The 17,898-nt window shown below is 38.5% G+C and overlaps 1 protein-coding gene and 1 long non-coding RNA gene across 2 annotated transcripts in view; one reads left to right on the forward strand and one right to left on the reverse strand.

The window, feature by feature from the left end:
• Window positions 1-187: 187 nt before the first annotated feature.
• On the reverse strand, window positions 188-3,041 carry LOC118242203. Its single transcript, XR_004776661.1, has 3 exons — window positions 2,858-3,041; window positions 1,002-1,106; window positions 188-261 (listed from the first exon to the last, which is right to left on the reverse strand). It is a non-coding gene; the product is annotated as an uncharacterized LOC118242203 (long non-coding RNA).
• The window catches only part of rnf213a (ring finger protein 213a), a 34,860-nt gene continuing 18,603 nt past the window's right edge, over window positions 1,642-17,898 (forward strand). The window contains exons 1-24 of the mRNA XM_027006778.2: window positions 1,642-2,151; window positions 5,341-5,452; window positions 5,653-5,819; window positions 6,078-6,740; window positions 6,859-7,037; window positions 7,155-7,325; window positions 7,559-7,761; window positions 8,096-8,385; window positions 8,534-8,793; window positions 9,332-9,547; window positions 10,179-10,371; window positions 12,529-12,584; window positions 12,807-12,975; window positions 13,159-13,308; window positions 13,446-13,544; window positions 13,629-13,751; window positions 14,219-14,402; window positions 14,487-14,660; window positions 14,922-15,074; window positions 15,175-15,800; window positions 15,934-16,093; window positions 17,289-17,506; window positions 17,585-17,722; window positions 17,810-17,898. The exon at window positions 17,810-17,898 is cut by the window's right edge and continues 76 nt beyond it. Coding sequence (XP_026862579.2) covers window positions 5,350-5,452; window positions 5,653-5,819; window positions 6,078-6,740; window positions 6,859-7,037; window positions 7,155-7,325; window positions 7,559-7,761; window positions 8,096-8,385; window positions 8,534-8,793; window positions 9,332-9,547; window positions 10,179-10,371; window positions 12,529-12,584; window positions 12,807-12,975; window positions 13,159-13,308; window positions 13,446-13,544; window positions 13,629-13,751; window positions 14,219-14,402; window positions 14,487-14,660; window positions 14,922-15,074; window positions 15,175-15,800; window positions 15,934-16,093; window positions 17,289-17,506; window positions 17,585-17,722; window positions 17,810-17,898 — 4,784 coding nt within the window. The 5' untranslated portion in view covers window positions 1,642-2,151; window positions 5,341-5,349. The remainder of the gene's footprint in view (window positions 2,152-5,340; window positions 5,453-5,652; window positions 5,820-6,077; window positions 6,741-6,858; window positions 7,038-7,154; window positions 7,326-7,558; window positions 7,762-8,095; window positions 8,386-8,533; window positions 8,794-9,331; window positions 9,548-10,178; window positions 10,372-12,528; window positions 12,585-12,806; window positions 12,976-13,158; window positions 13,309-13,445; window positions 13,545-13,628; window positions 13,752-14,218; window positions 14,403-14,486; window positions 14,661-14,921; window positions 15,075-15,174; window positions 15,801-15,933; window positions 16,094-17,288; window positions 17,507-17,584; window positions 17,723-17,809) is intronic.

Raw genomic sequence — 17,898 nt, forward strand, 5'->3', positions numbered from 1 at the left:
AACAGTACTGGGCTGCAGGTCAGCCTTTGACATGAACTTTCTAAAGCAGTGGAAGGCCAAGCTGGTCTCACTCCAGTGAGTTGTGAGACAGCCAAAGCAGAAGCTGTGTTCGCACCGTGACACCCCCCCGGTTTGTTGGAAAGACCACCTCATTCGGGAGCGACGATCTGTGACGATAGGTCCAGAAGAGACATCGAAGTGCATGTAGCCAGTGACTGTTCCTTGTTATCTATCTTCTGTGTGCGAGTATGTGTCCTTTACCTGATGTAAGATGATTACTTACTGTTTATTATACTTACAAGTATATGCTTCACCATTGTCAATGTTTGGTTGACTTATTACTGATAACTGTCTGTTGTGAACACGTTATAGGATAGGCCTACTGGGCTGTAATTCAGTACTGTTATTATTCCTCACTAATTGTGTTACTTTTCACTAGTAATGTTGTAAAGCAATACTAGTGTGGATTGAATTGCTAGTTGTGATGTACACAATATATATGGTGTATTACCTGGCATAGAAGTGTTAGCTCTATGTCGAGCTAGTTCTAGAACTTCACATGTAAGAATATAGGAGAATTACCACATTCCCCTTCTTAGAGGGCATTGTTGGATAACCTAAGTAATTAAAGTATATTCATTTGAATAGTAAATTCACTGTGAATGTATTACTGTATACGAGTGCCTAGCATTGATAATGATGGAATGATTATTGAAATGTATATTCTGTTTTCTATTCCAGACCGTACTTCTCATGCTCCATACTTTGCTCTTCATATCCTCCACATACTTCTCACTTCAAATACATAGCCTGCTGTGTGTAATGGACAAACCTAAGTCTGTATATTAATGTGCCTATTGAACGTGCTGGTGTGCAAATGTGCCTAATGTATTGCATTGTTGAATCTTATTAAAGAGTTGAATATCACCACTAACATTCCAGTGTTATGACCGACACTCACCTCTTAGAACCTGCCTTATTATACAGTCCCCTGACCTTACCTCTGTTGAACAGGGTCCCTCAGGAGGTCACAGGGTTACAGGATCCCTCATGGGACAACAGAGCCATTGGTTACAAAGTCCCTGACGAGGTTCCTTATGGGGTCCCTGCTCGGCGACAGGCAGATTAAGGAAGTTAGGTTGTCCTCCACGAGGAGCAGGGGAAAAAGAAGGTTTGGAAGGCTAACAAATAAACAAACAAATAACAGACAGATAGAAACTGGCACAAGAACCTGCTCTGATTTTATGGTAACTAGTATAGAAGCTTTTAGCAGAGTTTAACTTCTAACTTGCCAAAAAAGGTCATGAATGTGGGCATTTGCGCTTTACAGTAGCTGAATATTCAAAGACAGGGCTAGTGTCAGAGTGGGCTTGGCTACAACATGCTGAGTCACACTGACAGGAAAGGAAAGTAACTTTACTTTAACACCCCTGAAAATCTCTCTATAAACAACACACTAAAGGTGGGCTGTATCTGTATGTTACATGGCAGCTGTTGTCTTGCCATGGCTGTACAGGCTTCTAGACTTACATGGTCATAAATTCATTTGGTCTGAAATTTTTTAACAATATTTTTTATTGAGCAATAATGCACTAGCAAACTTAGTGGTCCATTAGATATCTGTAGTCAGTTTAGAAAGTAAGATGTGAGTGATGTAGCAAAATGGCCAATTTATTCCCAAAAAGGGAGGCATTACAAAAAGCGATACACCAACATACTGTAGCGACTAACAAAATAATAATAAATAATCCCTGGGCATTTTGACTGAATATATTTATAAAGGTGATCAGGTTGATAGTCGAGAAAGCTTGCCGTTGTAAACCAGAGATCTGCGATGGCACTTTGAGAGCCTACAGGCGTGAATGTGGAAATTCCCATACTAATTGATAGACTTTAGAGTCAGAGATGGGCTCTAGACATTATATCGCTTCTGCTGTCTTACTCAAGATCACACCCATTTTCTCTGAAACGAAAGTTCCCGACTGTCGAAAGTGAATGTTTTCCTGGTGGGATATACACTGTGAGTCTGTTAACAGCCATCGGTCGATTCGCTTCAGTGCGATGTTGGTCGTCTAAATAAAAGCTGTTTAGTTCAAACCACTAACGTTAAAGCTACATCTTCGGTCAGCCGTTATCAATACACCTGCATAGGTAAGTTAGCTGTCCACTATCTGGCATTTCACTGTCTAGCCAGTAATACTGGTTATACTGGAGCCTATTTTTAAACCACAAAACTACCTGCGGTGTAAGGAAGAAGTAGGTTTGGCTGAATGTACCTAAGTCTGAATATTTGTTTAGCTCAGCCTGTATGCTAGTGAGAGGAGGCATGATGTTAGCTAGCTGAACGTCCTGCCAACTAGCCTAGCCTAGCTAACATTACGGTAGCAATGCTCAGAGATCAGCCTATGCTTTCTAAGATAGGATATCGAGTTAGGTCAGGTTAGCTAGGACAGCTAATGCTAGCCAGCATTCTGACTGCTGTTATGTCGTGACATTTTCTAGACACCCCCGGTTTTGTTTTCGGGAGTGCGCAGTTTAAAATGTTGCTTTATTTTTCTTGGGTTAGACTATCTAGCTAGGTTGTCACAAGTTGTCACAATCTTAGGTTAGATAGCGACCTGTCTAACATGGTGAATCGGGCACATTAACAAGTCATAAGACGTTGACTGTACTGGCTGGAATCCGCTCATCACTGTTTATCACGACAGCCAGCCGTTTGAACGTACTGGGACTAGTACAGCAAGTCCTTGGCCTTGGGACAGTGTCTAGCGGAAAAAACCATAATGAAACTGCAGTTGAACTGTAGCATTTTCGAGGATCAGCTAATAAAGAGATTCAGTGTCCACTTCAGACTCACCATTGCTACGGCAGCCCCCCTCCGCCCGGTTAGACTGTGTTAGAGGGTATATAGCAGAGGTCACCAGCCCTCCTGCTGAAGATATGCCTTTCTGCAGAGTTTCGCTCCAAAACAAGGCACTTGGTGGATAGAGTTGGAACCAAACGGTGTAGGAAGGTAAATCTACATGAAACATGTTGGTGAATCCCGGAAGGCTGTCGGATTTTATGTATTAAGTATTTTGGTCAGTGAAGAAGGGAAGAAGCATGGTTTGACTGCTGGAGGGAGTCATATGTCATATCAAAATTTAATAGCCAAATATTTAGCAAGGAAATTGAATACTGAGTTACGTTAAAGGGAAAGTTAATCTTCATAGCATATGTACAGATTTGAGGCTCAGGCAATAGGTGTGTCAGGGTATTTAGAATCGATTTTAATTCGTCAGGCTAGGGAGATAACTAGGTAAAAATTAGGGCTATTGTTTCTTAATCAATATTATGATATTGGCAATGTTACAATACTAATGTTGCAAAATTATGAAATATGCAAATAAGCTCTCTAACAAACAAATTTTTATACTGTGCCCTGAGATTTTTAAATTTAAAAATGTTCACATAATTCAGTGTTCACATGATTCAGAAAACTTTGGTTAAACTAATTTGGGCCAGGCCAAGCCGAGACACCTCAATCATTCACCAATGCTTTTTTTTAACATTGCAAAGCATATCACATTGACAAAATGTAGCAGTATAGGCCTAACAGTCACTGACTGTTCACGTAATTAGGTACATCTAACGTACAGGTCTACCTAATAGGCTTCTATACATTTTTGTTGTCAGTTTTAAATTATAATCCACCGCTGCAGACACCACTATTGCACTCTGATGTCAGGTGAATCAGGTACTCTATCCTGTGTATGATGAAGCGGGTCCTGTACGCTGTGCATACAGTACTCTCTCTGTATTGTGGGTGACCTTGTTTTGATCGAAGGGCAGGTGATAGCAGGGTGCTTTGAGTATAGCTTTATGCTATAATTGCACGTGCAAATACTGTTTACTTAGGAGTACACTATATTGCACATACTATGTATTTATATATAAGTAGGCTACATAAAACAAAAACAGGTAATTCAGGAAAGAGGACAGTAGAAATATGGCACAGGTGGGCATTTCTGAACAGTCATTTAGTGTCTGTGTTACATAGAATATATGAAGTTGTCAAACACACTTCTTCACTGGTATAAGAGGTCAGTATGGTCACTGGGTCAAAGTGACCACATGCACAGAAATGTTTGTTTAACATACCTGACTGACTTGAGTTGAATTAGGTGTGGTGTTTGCCCTGTACTCCCTTTAATGTCTGGAATTAGCTTTCTTTCCACAGACTAGAAAGTAGACTTTCCAGAGTTATTCTGAATATGCTTTGACCTTGTTCTATTTATTTCTAATCATACAAATAACTTTTTTTTAAAGCAATGTTATTTAATACATGACATAAGATAAGAGGACTTACTTCAGTATTCTTTTGATTACAAAGGTCAGTTATGTTTTAGCACACAGAGCTGTGGATCCTAAATCCCCACTCAGCTAGTTTTTAAAGTTAAACATTCAAATATAAAATAAAGATGCAGACTTCAGAATTAGTAGAAGAGAATAGCTGGTTCCATCTTTTATTGCAGGTTTACATTAACAAGCGTTATTGGCGCACCCTCTGTAGAATGTCTAACAATCACACAAAGAACCCACATTTATATACATTTGTCAGAAGTGATTATGTAGTCACCCCACCTTATTTTACATGTTAGTGTTTGCGTTCGCCAACATCATATCCAAACCATGCATTAGTCAGTATATGCAAACTGATACTCAATACCCACACCAGTTGGAGCACATTACCACTACATTCCAAGAGAAAAGTTCTCTTGACCTCATCCTAAAGATGGTTGTTTTTCTATACCGTCCTGGGCCTGGTGTAGAGATAATATATCTTACACTGCGGTTTGCTGAAGTCTACCCAGGGTCCTTTGTAGAAGCCTGCAGAGGTCTCTACAGAGGCCTCTGCCCTGAACACAAATCATTCTGAAAGGACACAGAATCTCTACACTCCATTATGTTTTATGTTATTTAATATGTCTAATTCAGTGCTAAACCTCATTTCCCTGTAAACACTATTTATTACCTCAGAGCTCTAACACAGAATGCTAACAAGAGTAGAGCTTTTGTGGATGGATGAGAACTGACATCTGCGTCTAACTGTGAAACATTCAGCTCCCCATTCATGAGTACAAACGTTTGGCAGAGAGCGCAGCTTGGCTGAATAGGACATGAGAAGAACTTTAACATGAATAACAGGTACACAGACTGATGTCCCTGTTGTCTTGGACCTTTAACGTGTTCTGGTCAGTTAGAACCAGGGACACAGAGTGATTTCCCTGTAGCCCTAGACCTTTAACATGCTGTGTTCATCTAAAAAGAGGGACAGACTGAGACTGTTCTCTCTGTTAGTTTTTCAGAATGAAGTGTCCAAGTTGTGATCATGTGGCTTTGGAGGCGACGGCAAAGTTCTGCAGTCAGTGTGGGACTAGGCTGACAGCACAGCCTTCTGACAACATACCAGGTAGGCTAAATGCTACTGCTGTAATGTATATGTCATTTTATTATAACAAATTCAATTTCTATTTAAAAAAAGATAATTTCCTATACAATAACCTTTAATTTGAAGCCTTGTGTAATTAAATCTGTAAATTTGTGCCACACCATTAATTATTAGTTAGTCACGAGACACTGTTGTTTCTGAGACTTTTGGCATTTTATTAGACAAAACACCAGAGCAGTCTGCTCAGACACCAGTCGTTCCACCGGGTACTGATGTGGAAACGGCTGAAATGAAAGCATACTCCTCAGCCTTGGATAATCAACAAACAACTGTCTCTCCTAAAAGGCTAAATGAAAATGATGACAACTGCCCAAAGCCCCACAAAAAGGTGTGTCACATCTAATCTACATAAAACACCGTTGTGGCAGTGACTTCAAGATTGGATTTCCCTTCATTTATAGTATATAAGAAAAGTTGTTAGTGTCATTGCTCGATGACTTTACTTATGTCATTTACTTATGTTCATGGAACATTATTACTTGATCTTTTGCAGAGTAAACATCTAGCTCATGTCATATTTAAATTGTTCTCATAAAAATATATTAATCTATACCTTTGTGTCATCATTCTCCATTTCCTCCCTCAGAGAAAAAAGAAGAGGAAAAACAAAAGGAGATTGTCGGAACCCACGTCCCTGTCTTCTGATCTCTCTATCATCTCCCTGACTGACAAAGACATGGACCAAAGACAGGAGGAAGCGATATCGTCTGACAGCGAGGAGTCGGCCTGTGCTATGGATGAGGCAGCCGACCCACTCGAAAGCAAGGCCAGTATGCCTGCTGAGTCCCTGCACCCCTGTCCATCAGAACCATTGGCTGCTGCTCCCACTTTGTCTGAGCCAGGTCCTGACATTGACCAGTGTACAGAATGCAGCGCGAGCCCAGCAACAACACAAAGATCGAAATCTCAGTCTGTTCGAGATCCCTCTCAAAACAAAGATGTGGACATGGACAGCAGAGTCAATTCATGTCAGTCAACCTCACAAGGACAAGATCAGTCAGGAGAATCAAAGAATTCCAAGTCTAGGTCTCAAAAATGTCAACAAGAGCAGAAAGGATCATCTACATCATCATCATCATCTAACAAAGCACAAACCACGTCAGGCCAAAGTGCCAACAAGGACCAGAATGCAAACATATGCAACACTCCAGAGAAAGAAAGACTGAAAACAGGGAGTCTAAACCAGGGAGATAAGAAATCCCCAGCCGGTCATGGGGAAAAGACGTTTGGATCGCAGAGCCGACAGAAGGTAAATGTCTAAAACTTGTCAAATGAATGGCTATTCTTATCACCTTTCTTATCACATTTCAAGAGACTTTATGGGTTTGACAGACTTTTAAGTAAAGGTTTTTTGGGCCTTTCTAAAGCCTCAGGTGATGGGCCAGGGCTCTAGTGTAGATCCACAGGAGAAGGTGGAGCACAGTCTGCCTCTACAGTGCTCTCATGGAAAGGGAGACGGCTCAACTGACACCAAAACCCCCCAGCCTGAGAAGAGCAGCAGAAGTGATGAGGCAGAGACCAAGAAGGCCACCCCACCTCCAAAAAGGTATTTAGCATCTGGAAGAGAAGCTGGACCTTCTATGCCTACCTGACCAGGGTATATTGTCAGCTGTGTTTTGTCGAAGTTAGTCCACTACTTATTATTTCCCCATGCAATTTTCAGAATTCCCACTTCGGCCCAGCAGCCTTCTACCGGTGCGAGACTCACCATCTATTTTCATGCTGTGTTGTCAAAGGACTTCAAGTTTAACCCAGATGAAGACCGCATATTTATAAGGGCTGGCAGACACATTGGGGATTGGGGAGAAAATTTGGTGGAGATCTATGTATCACGGTAAAGTTAATCTGTTTTTTTTAATATGGGCAGTGGTAGCTCAGTGGTTAAGGTACTTGACTTGTAATTGGAACGTTGCTGGTTCAAGCTCCACCACTACCAAGTTGCCACTGTTGGGTCCCTGAGCAAGACCCTTAACCCTTAATTGCTCAAGTTGTACTCAGTCATAATTGTAATTTGCTTTGGATAAAAATGTCAGCTAAATGCCATAAATGTAAATGTAATATGTTTAGGGACCTTGGAGAACATGGATTTCTTGTAGAGGGAAAACTTGTCTCCAGCAAGGACAGTGCAGAAGCTGTGTCCATACCCTACAAGTATGTTATATACAAGACAAACAAGGAGAAATATGAATACGAATATATCTACAAAATGGATTCAAGTGAAACCACCAACAGGTGTCTTTTTATTAAGCAAGTTCTACTTAATGAAGAAGGTGAGTGGATTCTTCTGTAAACAACAATATTAGAGTTTAACCTACTTATTAAACTAATAATCTTGTAGAATGTTGTGTTGTAATGTATAGTATGCTATAGGCTTTGGTCTGTGATATGCTGTAGCATATGAAAGAGAAAAAAAACGCACACTTTGTATTATTGTGTCACTTTAATCATGTTTTATATGTAATACCATTGCAGTGTCATACTATTTGTTTCTCCTAAAATAATAATTTAGCAATTAATTGTTTATGGAATTTCGTCCATCAAAAATATTTTCACTATATTCTGTATATATTCTGCAATAGTCTGTGTCTGTTCTCTTCACTGCAGGAGAATGGCACCAGTATGACGACATAATCTGCGCCGCACCGTCCAAAAATGTGCTTAAGAAACTGAAGGAGACCTTTTGGCCTGACCAGAGGAAAAGCGTGATCCAGGGGAAAGAGATTGCCGGCAGGATTATGCTGGACACAATATTTGACCTCCTGAGTAGCTGGAGCATCGTCAACCTCAGAAGTTTTGTTAGCCAGCTCAAACAGTTCTATCATATCTATGGCAACCCCTTTGTATTTGAAGAAGAGGATAAAAAGTGGTATTCTTTGAATTACGGAGAAAAAGACGTGAGTATTACTAATGTGGCACTTATTTGAATTTTGAATTAATATCAATTTGATTAATGAAGAATTTAAGTACTCCATAATGTCAAAATTGAGTAGACAATGGGTTCAGTAGTGAAATTGCATATGGTTTCTTTGTGGTGTCTCTTAGGTGAGTAACCTCATAAAGCACTTTATGATAGAAAAAGTGATTCCAGAGCTTCAGAAAGATGCCACAGGGACAGGCGCTTACATTAAAGGACCTCTGAAGGCTGCTATCATCATGCTGTATGTGTGGAAGCAGTACCGCCTTAAACTAGAACTGGGCGAGCTTGGTCGCCTCTGCACTGCCCTCTGCCTGCCAAATCTGCCTGAAGACAAGTTCCTCCCTTTCTGGACTGATGTAAAAGAATCATTTTCATGCCTGAAAAAGTAGGTACACTTTTAGTCTCCCTTCAGTGTTTTTGCACCTTCCGGCTCAGCTTCTTTTTTCTGTGTTTGAGTTTCTGTCATGCAGTCTAGTTCTGCACTTTTGCACAGGTTACAAAAGGTTTTAGATTTTAGAATTAATTGTTAGTAATGTTATTAATGTTTGAGCCCTTGCAATGAAAAACCGTACATGCCCAATTACTGTTTTTCTGTATTCTACAAAATAAAAACAATAACACAGAATTATTGCAGGTTTTATTTTTAAATGCGCACATGAATGAAGTAGGTCTAAGTAAAGCATATTTAGCATTTTAATGTAATTTTAATATAAAAGTTGTACAAAAAAAAAAAAAATTGATTACACAAAAAGGGGAATTGGCTGATATGTGGTTTTTTGTTGCAAGGGAAAATTTTGTGGAAATGTCTTTTTTGTAAAGGAACTTGTGTATCTTATTTTCTAAATCAAAATGCAATTCACCTATTATCTGAAAAAGCAGATCTAATTACACCATCTTCACCTTTTATCCTTTTTCATGTCTAGCCTACCTGATATTTTGCTGGATCTGATTAACACACTGAAGCCAGAAAAGCGGACCCAATGGGTTATTGTCATCCCACTTCTGCATCTTCTCAAGGGAACATCCAAACCCTTCGAGCCTGTTTCACACACACTCAGCTCAAGAAATGAAAAGTCCTGGGATGGGTTACAGGGATTGAAAACCACCAGTGCCAGTCAGTGGTCTTCACAAGACAGAAGGTACTTGTTCTCACAGTTTGGAGAATAAATTCTACTGATATATGTAGAATTCTAAAATATTCCAAATTTAGCTAGGACCTTTTTATGATCTTAATACAATACAATTTTAAAGCTTAGTGAATCAGTAAAGAATTGAAAATGAAAGCTGTTTTAAAAAATGTGTAGTAATACATTTTTAAAAAGATGTTATAAACCATATTAGATAAGCATACATTCTGTAACATTCCCAAGTTTCATGAACACTTGATTTCTTTGTCTTGACAAGCCTAAATAATATAAACTTGATTTTTAAAAACCTTTATGTACAAGATTTTTTATTATGGGTAATGGGGGTCAGTAGTAATGCAGTTTTACAGTTTCATGGCACATGAGGTAATAAGGATGTACATTTGAGTAGACCACTGACTGAATAATAATTTGGTATAATTTGAGATTATTGGTTATTTCAGACCAAACTCTGATGTACATTCTCCAGTCATTTGCGTCTGACTCAGATGGAACATGAACATTTCATCCCTCCAAACTGGATGCATTGATGAGCAGATAAAATAAGACCAGGATTTGAGATGAGTGTTTCAGTTTAATAATAAAGTTTTACACATTAAAAAACAGTATTTTCGTTTCTCCTCAGAGCCATGATAAAACTCATGCAGAAGAATCTTCATCTCGTGGAGGTGGACCGACTGCTGGCTCGCTCATGGATGTGCCTGATGACTCTGAATGACTTGGTGGAGTACAGTACCAGCATCCACGTGGAGCTGCTGGACATCTTACAAGTTTTTATTTTGAAAACTCCTGCAGACCTTTCCTACGGTGATTCCACAGTGAGTTTTAAAATGCACGTGTGATGAATCTTACATTACGTATGATTGACTCAAGCACCAACCTTAAAGTATGGCATTCCAAATTCTTGATTTTCTTTTCTTAATGTCTTAATTTTATTGCCACTACAACACTAATTATACAGAGTTCCAAGTTTGTAAGGTGCACCACTACCTTCATGAAAAATTGTATATTCCATATTCCAACATATAAATTACACAGGTTTGCTATAAATCACACATCAGCATTTATACCCTCAATCAGTGTTTACCATGCCTCGTAATTATTAATTAGTCTTATAATATATCTCATAATATATAATATATCAGTCTCATGTATAATCTCGTATATATTCAAATCATTTATGTCACAAACCTTAATTTCTGATTTAAGAAAGTAATATTAATTATTTTTTTAAGGTTTTAATAAATATGATTTCTTTTTTGACATTGGCAGCAACCAGTTTGAATGATACCAAGACAGACAACTTAGTGAAAATAAATTAGACAGATGAATAATCAGCAATGAGTATATTTACAGTGTAGACATGCTATTTAGACGAGTCAAATTTAGAAACATAACCCTGGCCAGAAGCCATTAACAGGTCATTAACTACTTTATTTAGCCTGTGTGTGTGCGTGTGGTGGGAAATTGAAGAAAAGTGAGTATGTGTGTAGTTATATGTGCACCATGTATCTATTTGCATGATGTAAGAGGAGGCAGAGTTTTCCAATTTGACTTTCCTATGGAGAACCAAGAAAATAAAATCACACCAAGTTTGAAGGGCAGAAGGACATGGCTGTATGTTGATGAGCTCTGTTCTTGTGTTAGTGTGATCAAAAATTAAAGAACAATGTTGCAGTGTGTGAAATGTGGCATTGGGTTAATTAATTGTTCTACCCTTTATGATGAAATAATGCTGAGATATTTGCACATGTTTGTTAGTACAGAGAGATGTCACATGCATACTGAAAAGGTCTAACTTTTTGTGTGTGTAGATCACACACAAGTGTAGATGACACATGGTTCAAATCAAAAGTGCAAATGCAATACAAATTGTGTTTGACTAATGTTCTTTAACTAAATCATGCCCAGATCTTTAGATAACATGTTGAATAATTTTGGAAATGATACAACCTTGTTGTGGTCATTTAATTCTTCTGGAATTTGGAGGGAATTGTCTTGTTCCTCATCTGATGAAACATGACATCATCCACCTTCACTGGGATTTGTCCTTGTGGTTCTGAAGTCCAAGAATGGGAGTTTTGTCTGCAGTTACACTATAGAGAATTAATCTCTGTACACTACACTATAGGGAATTAACCTTTACAAGATTGCTGAGTAAAATTGGGTTAATGTATTGCAGTGGTAACGCTTATCAGATCTTATGTGAGTTTCCGCCGTTACTCGGATTAAGAGAGAGCCCTTTGCAGTAGTTCAGATGTTCACCTGTTGCAGATGAAGAAACTCCCTTTGAGGTCTACCCTTGACTGAAGGGAAAACCAGCAAGCGTTGAAGTTTTGTTGGTCAGCACCAAACAGCTGGGTGCTGTGTGCTGTTTTCTTCTTTGATGGAACCCTGCTTTAGCCATTTATTTCTCATTCCTGCTGTTCCTCATGCCAAACCTTTCTAAGGGTTTACTGAAATTGGACAAAAAGCAAAAAACCTTCCAGTGATCATGATCCTATGGGTGAAATCAGTGCTAATCACATTCAAGTTCAACATTGATGTACAGACTGTCATCTTGGAATGCCACGTTTATCACACTCCATGTTGTTTTGCTGATAGTGGTCTTAAAGGAGTATCAGAACAGCCTATTAAGGACAAATCCAGGTCTTTCTGATGGGAGGAACAGAATTTAGCACAAGAAACATGGAGTCCAGGCTGGTTTGAAGTGTGATGGTGTGAGCATGGCATATCTGGGAATCACTGTTCACTGCATTTGTCCGTTATTGGCTTCAGTTTGTGCTTGAACACACCAGCATGATAATACAATATAGTACAAGGTTCATATATAGAGTCCAAGCCCAAGCAAACCCATGCTGTTAATGTCAGTGGAGGCGCAGCAATAGATGGGTATACCTAATGACCCCAAACTGTGTGTATTTGTCTTTTGGACTTTTATCTGAAAATAGTTTTTGTTTTCTTTTCCTACACAGAGTGTAACAGATACTTTGACATTCATTCAAACCCAGCTTCTTGAGCAAAAATACAAGTAAGTTACACATACATAATTACTGCTTGAAGTATTTTGAGTGAAAATTATAATTAAGGCAATAGGGATATGGAACCAGTATTAGAGCTATGAGGATCATGTAAAGGTTATTGAAACCATATCAGTATTGATAAGTATTCAATTGAAATGACACGGACTCTTCATCAGTTACTCAGACTTAGTGACTGATTGAGAGGTTTTGCATTGCTTTATGTTTTGTAGATGTTTCTCTGTTGATTATGGGAGAGACTGCTTAGCCGCAGCAGTGAAACTACTGGAGAGGATATGCACGGCAGTCCGGACCTCCTACGTCCAGAATGTCACAGAAGTTCCGATTGCTTGCCTGAATCTTGTGGTCTCAGTTACAGACTTTTTGCAGTGTCTTGTACAGGTATGTTGGATTTTTACAGGGATGCTTTGGTATAAAGATAAGGCTTAAAGTTGTACTTGGTCCTCAGTAATGGAAATTTTGTATAATAGTTGGCAACTGACTAAAACATATACATTTATACATTTATATAAATGTATAAATAACTGAAAAAATGTAATTTTAAGTTGGATGATTATTTTCTAGGAGAGAAAAGATGGCGAGCCTTCAAATGCAAATGTTCTTGAGCTGTTGTCCCTGGCGATGAAAACAATCAGGACTTGGATAGGGCAGACTTTTAAGCGAGGGCTGTTGGTCAGCTACTCCTTTAGTGCCAGCCTTACTTCAGAGATTGAGGTGAGGCCATTTATGTTTAATTTTTACTTTGTTTTTGCATTAATTAATTTGTACATACACTGTTGAATTCAAGATAGAAAACATTGTCTTTTTCATTTTTTTTTTGTGTGCCACCACAACTACTTAAATGTGTATAGATGTGGAACAACATTATCTCCATACGCTTTGAAAGTGAGGACTTCACAAAAGAGTGGAGGGAAACGTTTACTGGAGACTTTGAAGGGAAATTTCGACAGGTTTGATTTTTGTTTCTTCAGCATTTGCTGATTGCTTCAGAGGATCAAATCACAGGACTAACAGTCAGCTGCCTGTTGTTTTAGGAGACGCCTCTAAACCAGATTGAAGTCTACTGCAACAATATTGAGGAGCTGAATGAATCTCATCCGTACGTGGCTAAAAGTATAGAAAAGTGTGCCCTCCAAGCTGTTACCTCAGTGTGCCAGGTATTAGACCATTTCTCTTATCAGGTCCTATTAGACCTTCCTGTTCTAAGATTGATCCACTACCAGGCGTGACAACAAACAATGGGCAGTCCTAATGAAAACAGTCAACAAAGACAACCCCACATGCATGTGGCGGGCCATACCATGTGATGAGTGGGAAGGAGAGTGTACAGTGACACTGTCTTTAAACAGCTAGAACATTTCAGAAGCTGATGTAATGACTTTAACAAGCTTCTTATTGGTCAATTGTAATAATTAGGATAATAGTAATAATTAATTAATAGTGTACCTGTGGCTATATTTATGTAAAACCTTGATAATCTCTGGAACAAAAATATTACTTATAAACATTTTTAAATAAGTGTTGTTTGTTCATTATATTTATTTCACCAACCTTTTTTTAAACAAGTTTTGATTCTGGTTAATCTGTGTTGTTTTTTTTATTTATTTTTTATTCATCTTTATAGACCAAGACTGAGGGCACACTATTTGACAGAATCAAAATAAACTGGAAATTTGGAAATCTTATATCTGCAATCATACAGAAGTCATGGCCAAAAAATGAAAGTGGATCCTATGAGGAGGAGGAGGAGCTGATCCTTCAGCATCTACTCAGTTGGACAGCAGCCAAGAATGTCTTTCAGCTTTATGGTAGCTAAATTTCATCTCACACCAGGCACATCTTTTGACTTGTTATTTCAAACTTCATTTGTACATTTTCAACTATTACTGTAGGTGCTGATGAAAAATTGATTGATGAGCTCTCTGAAGAGGCCAAGAATAGACTTGCTGTGGCAACATCTCTGTTCACACACATTTCACATCAGCTCCTCGAGGGAGACATAAGGATAAAGGTTCTGAACCATATCTTGGACAAGAAGAATACTTTTATAGAGCTAATGAAAATAGGTAATTTCAGAGATGTTTTCTTGAGCTTAAGTATAGGAACAGCAAGTGATGATCTCTGTAAGCATGCATGCCACCTCTGATTTAACTGGTTGCACACACTGTGTAGTCTGGTAAGTTCTGCCAGACTAAGCCATCAAGTATACCCCTTCTATTCAGCTATAATTTGTATGCCCAAAATAAGTAAATAAAGCAACTGAAATACAATGGCTCAGTTATAAGTATGTCTACAATTCTGCAATTTTTTATGTTCTTTTGCTCCAGACTGTCTCTGTGAAAATGAGCATTGCAGAGATACCGGTGCAATGAAGAGACTTCTTCAATTTCGACAGATGGAGATGAAAGCCATATATCATGAAAACGAGCTGGTTAAGGGACTCATTGCAATGTTCCAGAAGCTTCAGGAGCATGTTACAGGTATACATTACTCACATCTATACTTATGTAAGTAATAAAAACACTTTGTTTAAATTAAAAGGCAAATTGGAAGCTAATGTATATTTTCTGCTCTGTTCAGTTGATTTGGAAGACCTAGAGGAAAAAATACAGATTCACATTGATGAGATGAGGCTGAATACGTTCATGGAGGTTCATCCATTTAACCAGATTGCTTCACAAATGGCTGGTGTAGTCACGTACTTTAACCTTGAAGAGTATGTGCATTCCATGGCAAAAACCTTTAACAAATTCGAAAAGAGCTATATTTTCAAGATGTGTTGGGAGAGCCAGGCTAAGATTTTTGCCAGATCTGCAGAGGATGAATATAGTTCAGAGAGCTTACCTTTGGATGAAGAGGCTGGTGTGGCTACACCTGATGTGATTTACTTTGACATATTTCAGCCATGCTACGAAAAATATAAAAATATGTATGCTAGCTTAAAGGATGGTAGCATGACTTTTGAAGAAGTTGACGTCACATTTAAAGCCTACATGGGAAAGTATGAAGAACTTGCTGATGATGTTGCAATCATGTGCAAGCTGGATGCCGTAGATGACAAGCAATGGATTCCAAGGAGGATTCAGCAGATTGAGCAGTACCACGAGCTTCATCTAGCAGTTGAATCCGCTCAGGTGGTCATGATGGTGAAGCAGACACTTTGCCTTCAAGGGGACTTCCAAGTCTTGGAGAAGTTACTTGTAGTTGTAAGTCATAAAATTCATTCCTACTCCACCATTTCTTGTTGACGCAGAAGCACATTTGTTGTACAAGCCTGCAAACGTGAGTTTGCGGCCATGCCATTGAGTTCACTTACTTTTTGGGTTTCCTTGACCTCAGACACACTTGGACTTTAAGAAGGAGCGCATTGACAGTATTGACAATGAGCTCATGCAGGCCAAAGCTGTACTTGTGGACATCACAGAGCCTCGTAGACACTGCCTGCAGGAGCTGGGGCTGAGGAAGAACTTCGTCATGTGGGTTAAAGAAGCTCTTGAAGGTAGAAATAAACTGGTTTATAGTCTGGCTACAGTGTACCATTCCCTTAATACAGATCTTATGAGGCCTAGTGTCAGTTCATGACTGTTCACATGAATAATCACATATTGAAAGTCATGAGAAACATACATGGTTACTGTGCTCATTTCCAGAAAAGAAAAAAAAAGTTTAAAAAAGTTATTTTCACATTAAAATATGTGCCAAAAATAAATGTACAATATTAGCCAGTTCCTCTGGCATACATCGATTGAGTTCCAGTGCGCCGTTATGTTTATTAAGCCTGGTCTTATTACTACCATACGATTTATTAGAGCAGCACTATTTGTCCTCATTTTCCCCTAATAGGTTCAGTAAGTATTACTGAATGGGTTTCCTGTGCTTGCACATGTATGTGGTATTTAGAACCTTCCACTTCATGAACACAGAATTTGAGACTCCAAGCATGCATGCACTTGTGTGATTCTGCTGGTGTATGCCAGGTTCCTTTTTCATTTATGCACGGATTTGAGTGATAACGGGTCCATTTTGTATAATCTTCAGTTTGCTAGCTAATAAAAAATGATGGACTATATTTAGGGACTATATAATATTTGTCAATATTAATATTTGCAGGGATTTTCAGTTTAGCTTTAGTGAATCTTTTCTTGAAATCTGTTGTTTTTCATTTTCTTATTTCACCTGAGCCTTGGTCAAGTTTTAATCACTACAGCGTAAATGTAATTTAAGCCATATTCGAGTAATTTATTTTAGTGATATTTTAGTAATAAATTTAGTCAAGGCAGTAAACAAAAGGAGGTAGTTTTAACATAAGCTGGCTAGCTTGACAAACAGCTGATTTTTCAAGTAATGCAGTAAGCCAACATGTAGCTGCCTGTTATTAACTAGTGATACTTGCTTAACTCTCGGGTGCTTGTCATTAGAATTTTGCAGAATGGTTATAATGCATTTGAGTGGATAAAATGCAAAAACATTTTGTAAAGTAAAGTAGCTGAGCATGACGTTATCTCTTTGCAGTCTTACAGTAGGGCAACTAAAATGAATAGTCAAATGTGAATAGTGGGATTTTAAGAAAATATCCTAATTAACATGCTAAAGTAATTATGGGGAAATTATTACACTTTTATGTTTTGAAGCTTTAAATTTGACATTGTGTTTACCACCTTTTCATTTAAATGATCATATTCAAAATATTTCAGATATCAATGAGTTGAAGGTGTTCGTTGACTTGGCCTCCATCTCTGCTGGAGAAAATGATCTAGATGTGGATAGAGTGGCTTGCTTTCATGATGCTGTTCTTGGCTATTCTCCAATGCTCTATGAGCTAAAGACGGATGCTGGCTTCAGGATCTTTAAGGAGATCCTGAAGAAGCTTTGGAAGGCACTTGATAATGACCCCAATCTCCCTAAAAAACTGGTATGACCTGACTCTAAATACAGTGATCTTCCAGACAGATATATGGTTGTATTTACTGTGTGCAAACTCGGTTTTCAGCGTGACACTGCAAGACACTTGGAGTGGTTGAAGACAGTGAAGGATAGCCATGGATCTGTCGAACTGTCTTCTCTGTCCTTGGCCTCAGCTATCAACACAAAAGGAATATACATCATCAGTGCAGAAAACCAAAAGAAGGTTTGCTGAGTTTGTTTTATTAAACTGAAAATATATATACAGCAGAAGAAGAGTGGCTAAAAGTTGATATTTTCCTTTGCTCTCCAGTTAAGTCTGGATAAAGTCATAAAACTGCAGATTACAGAGGTGCATGATGAAGGCCTTGAGACGCGGTGTTATTCTCTCGAAGATCTCAG

This window comes from Electrophorus electricus, chromosome 1 (genome assembly GCF_013358815.1).
Source record: "Electrophorus electricus isolate fEleEle1 chromosome 1, fEleEle1.pri, whole genome shotgun sequence".
Lineage (NCBI taxonomy): Eukaryota > Metazoa > Chordata > Actinopteri > Gymnotiformes > Gymnotidae > Electrophorus > Electrophorus electricus.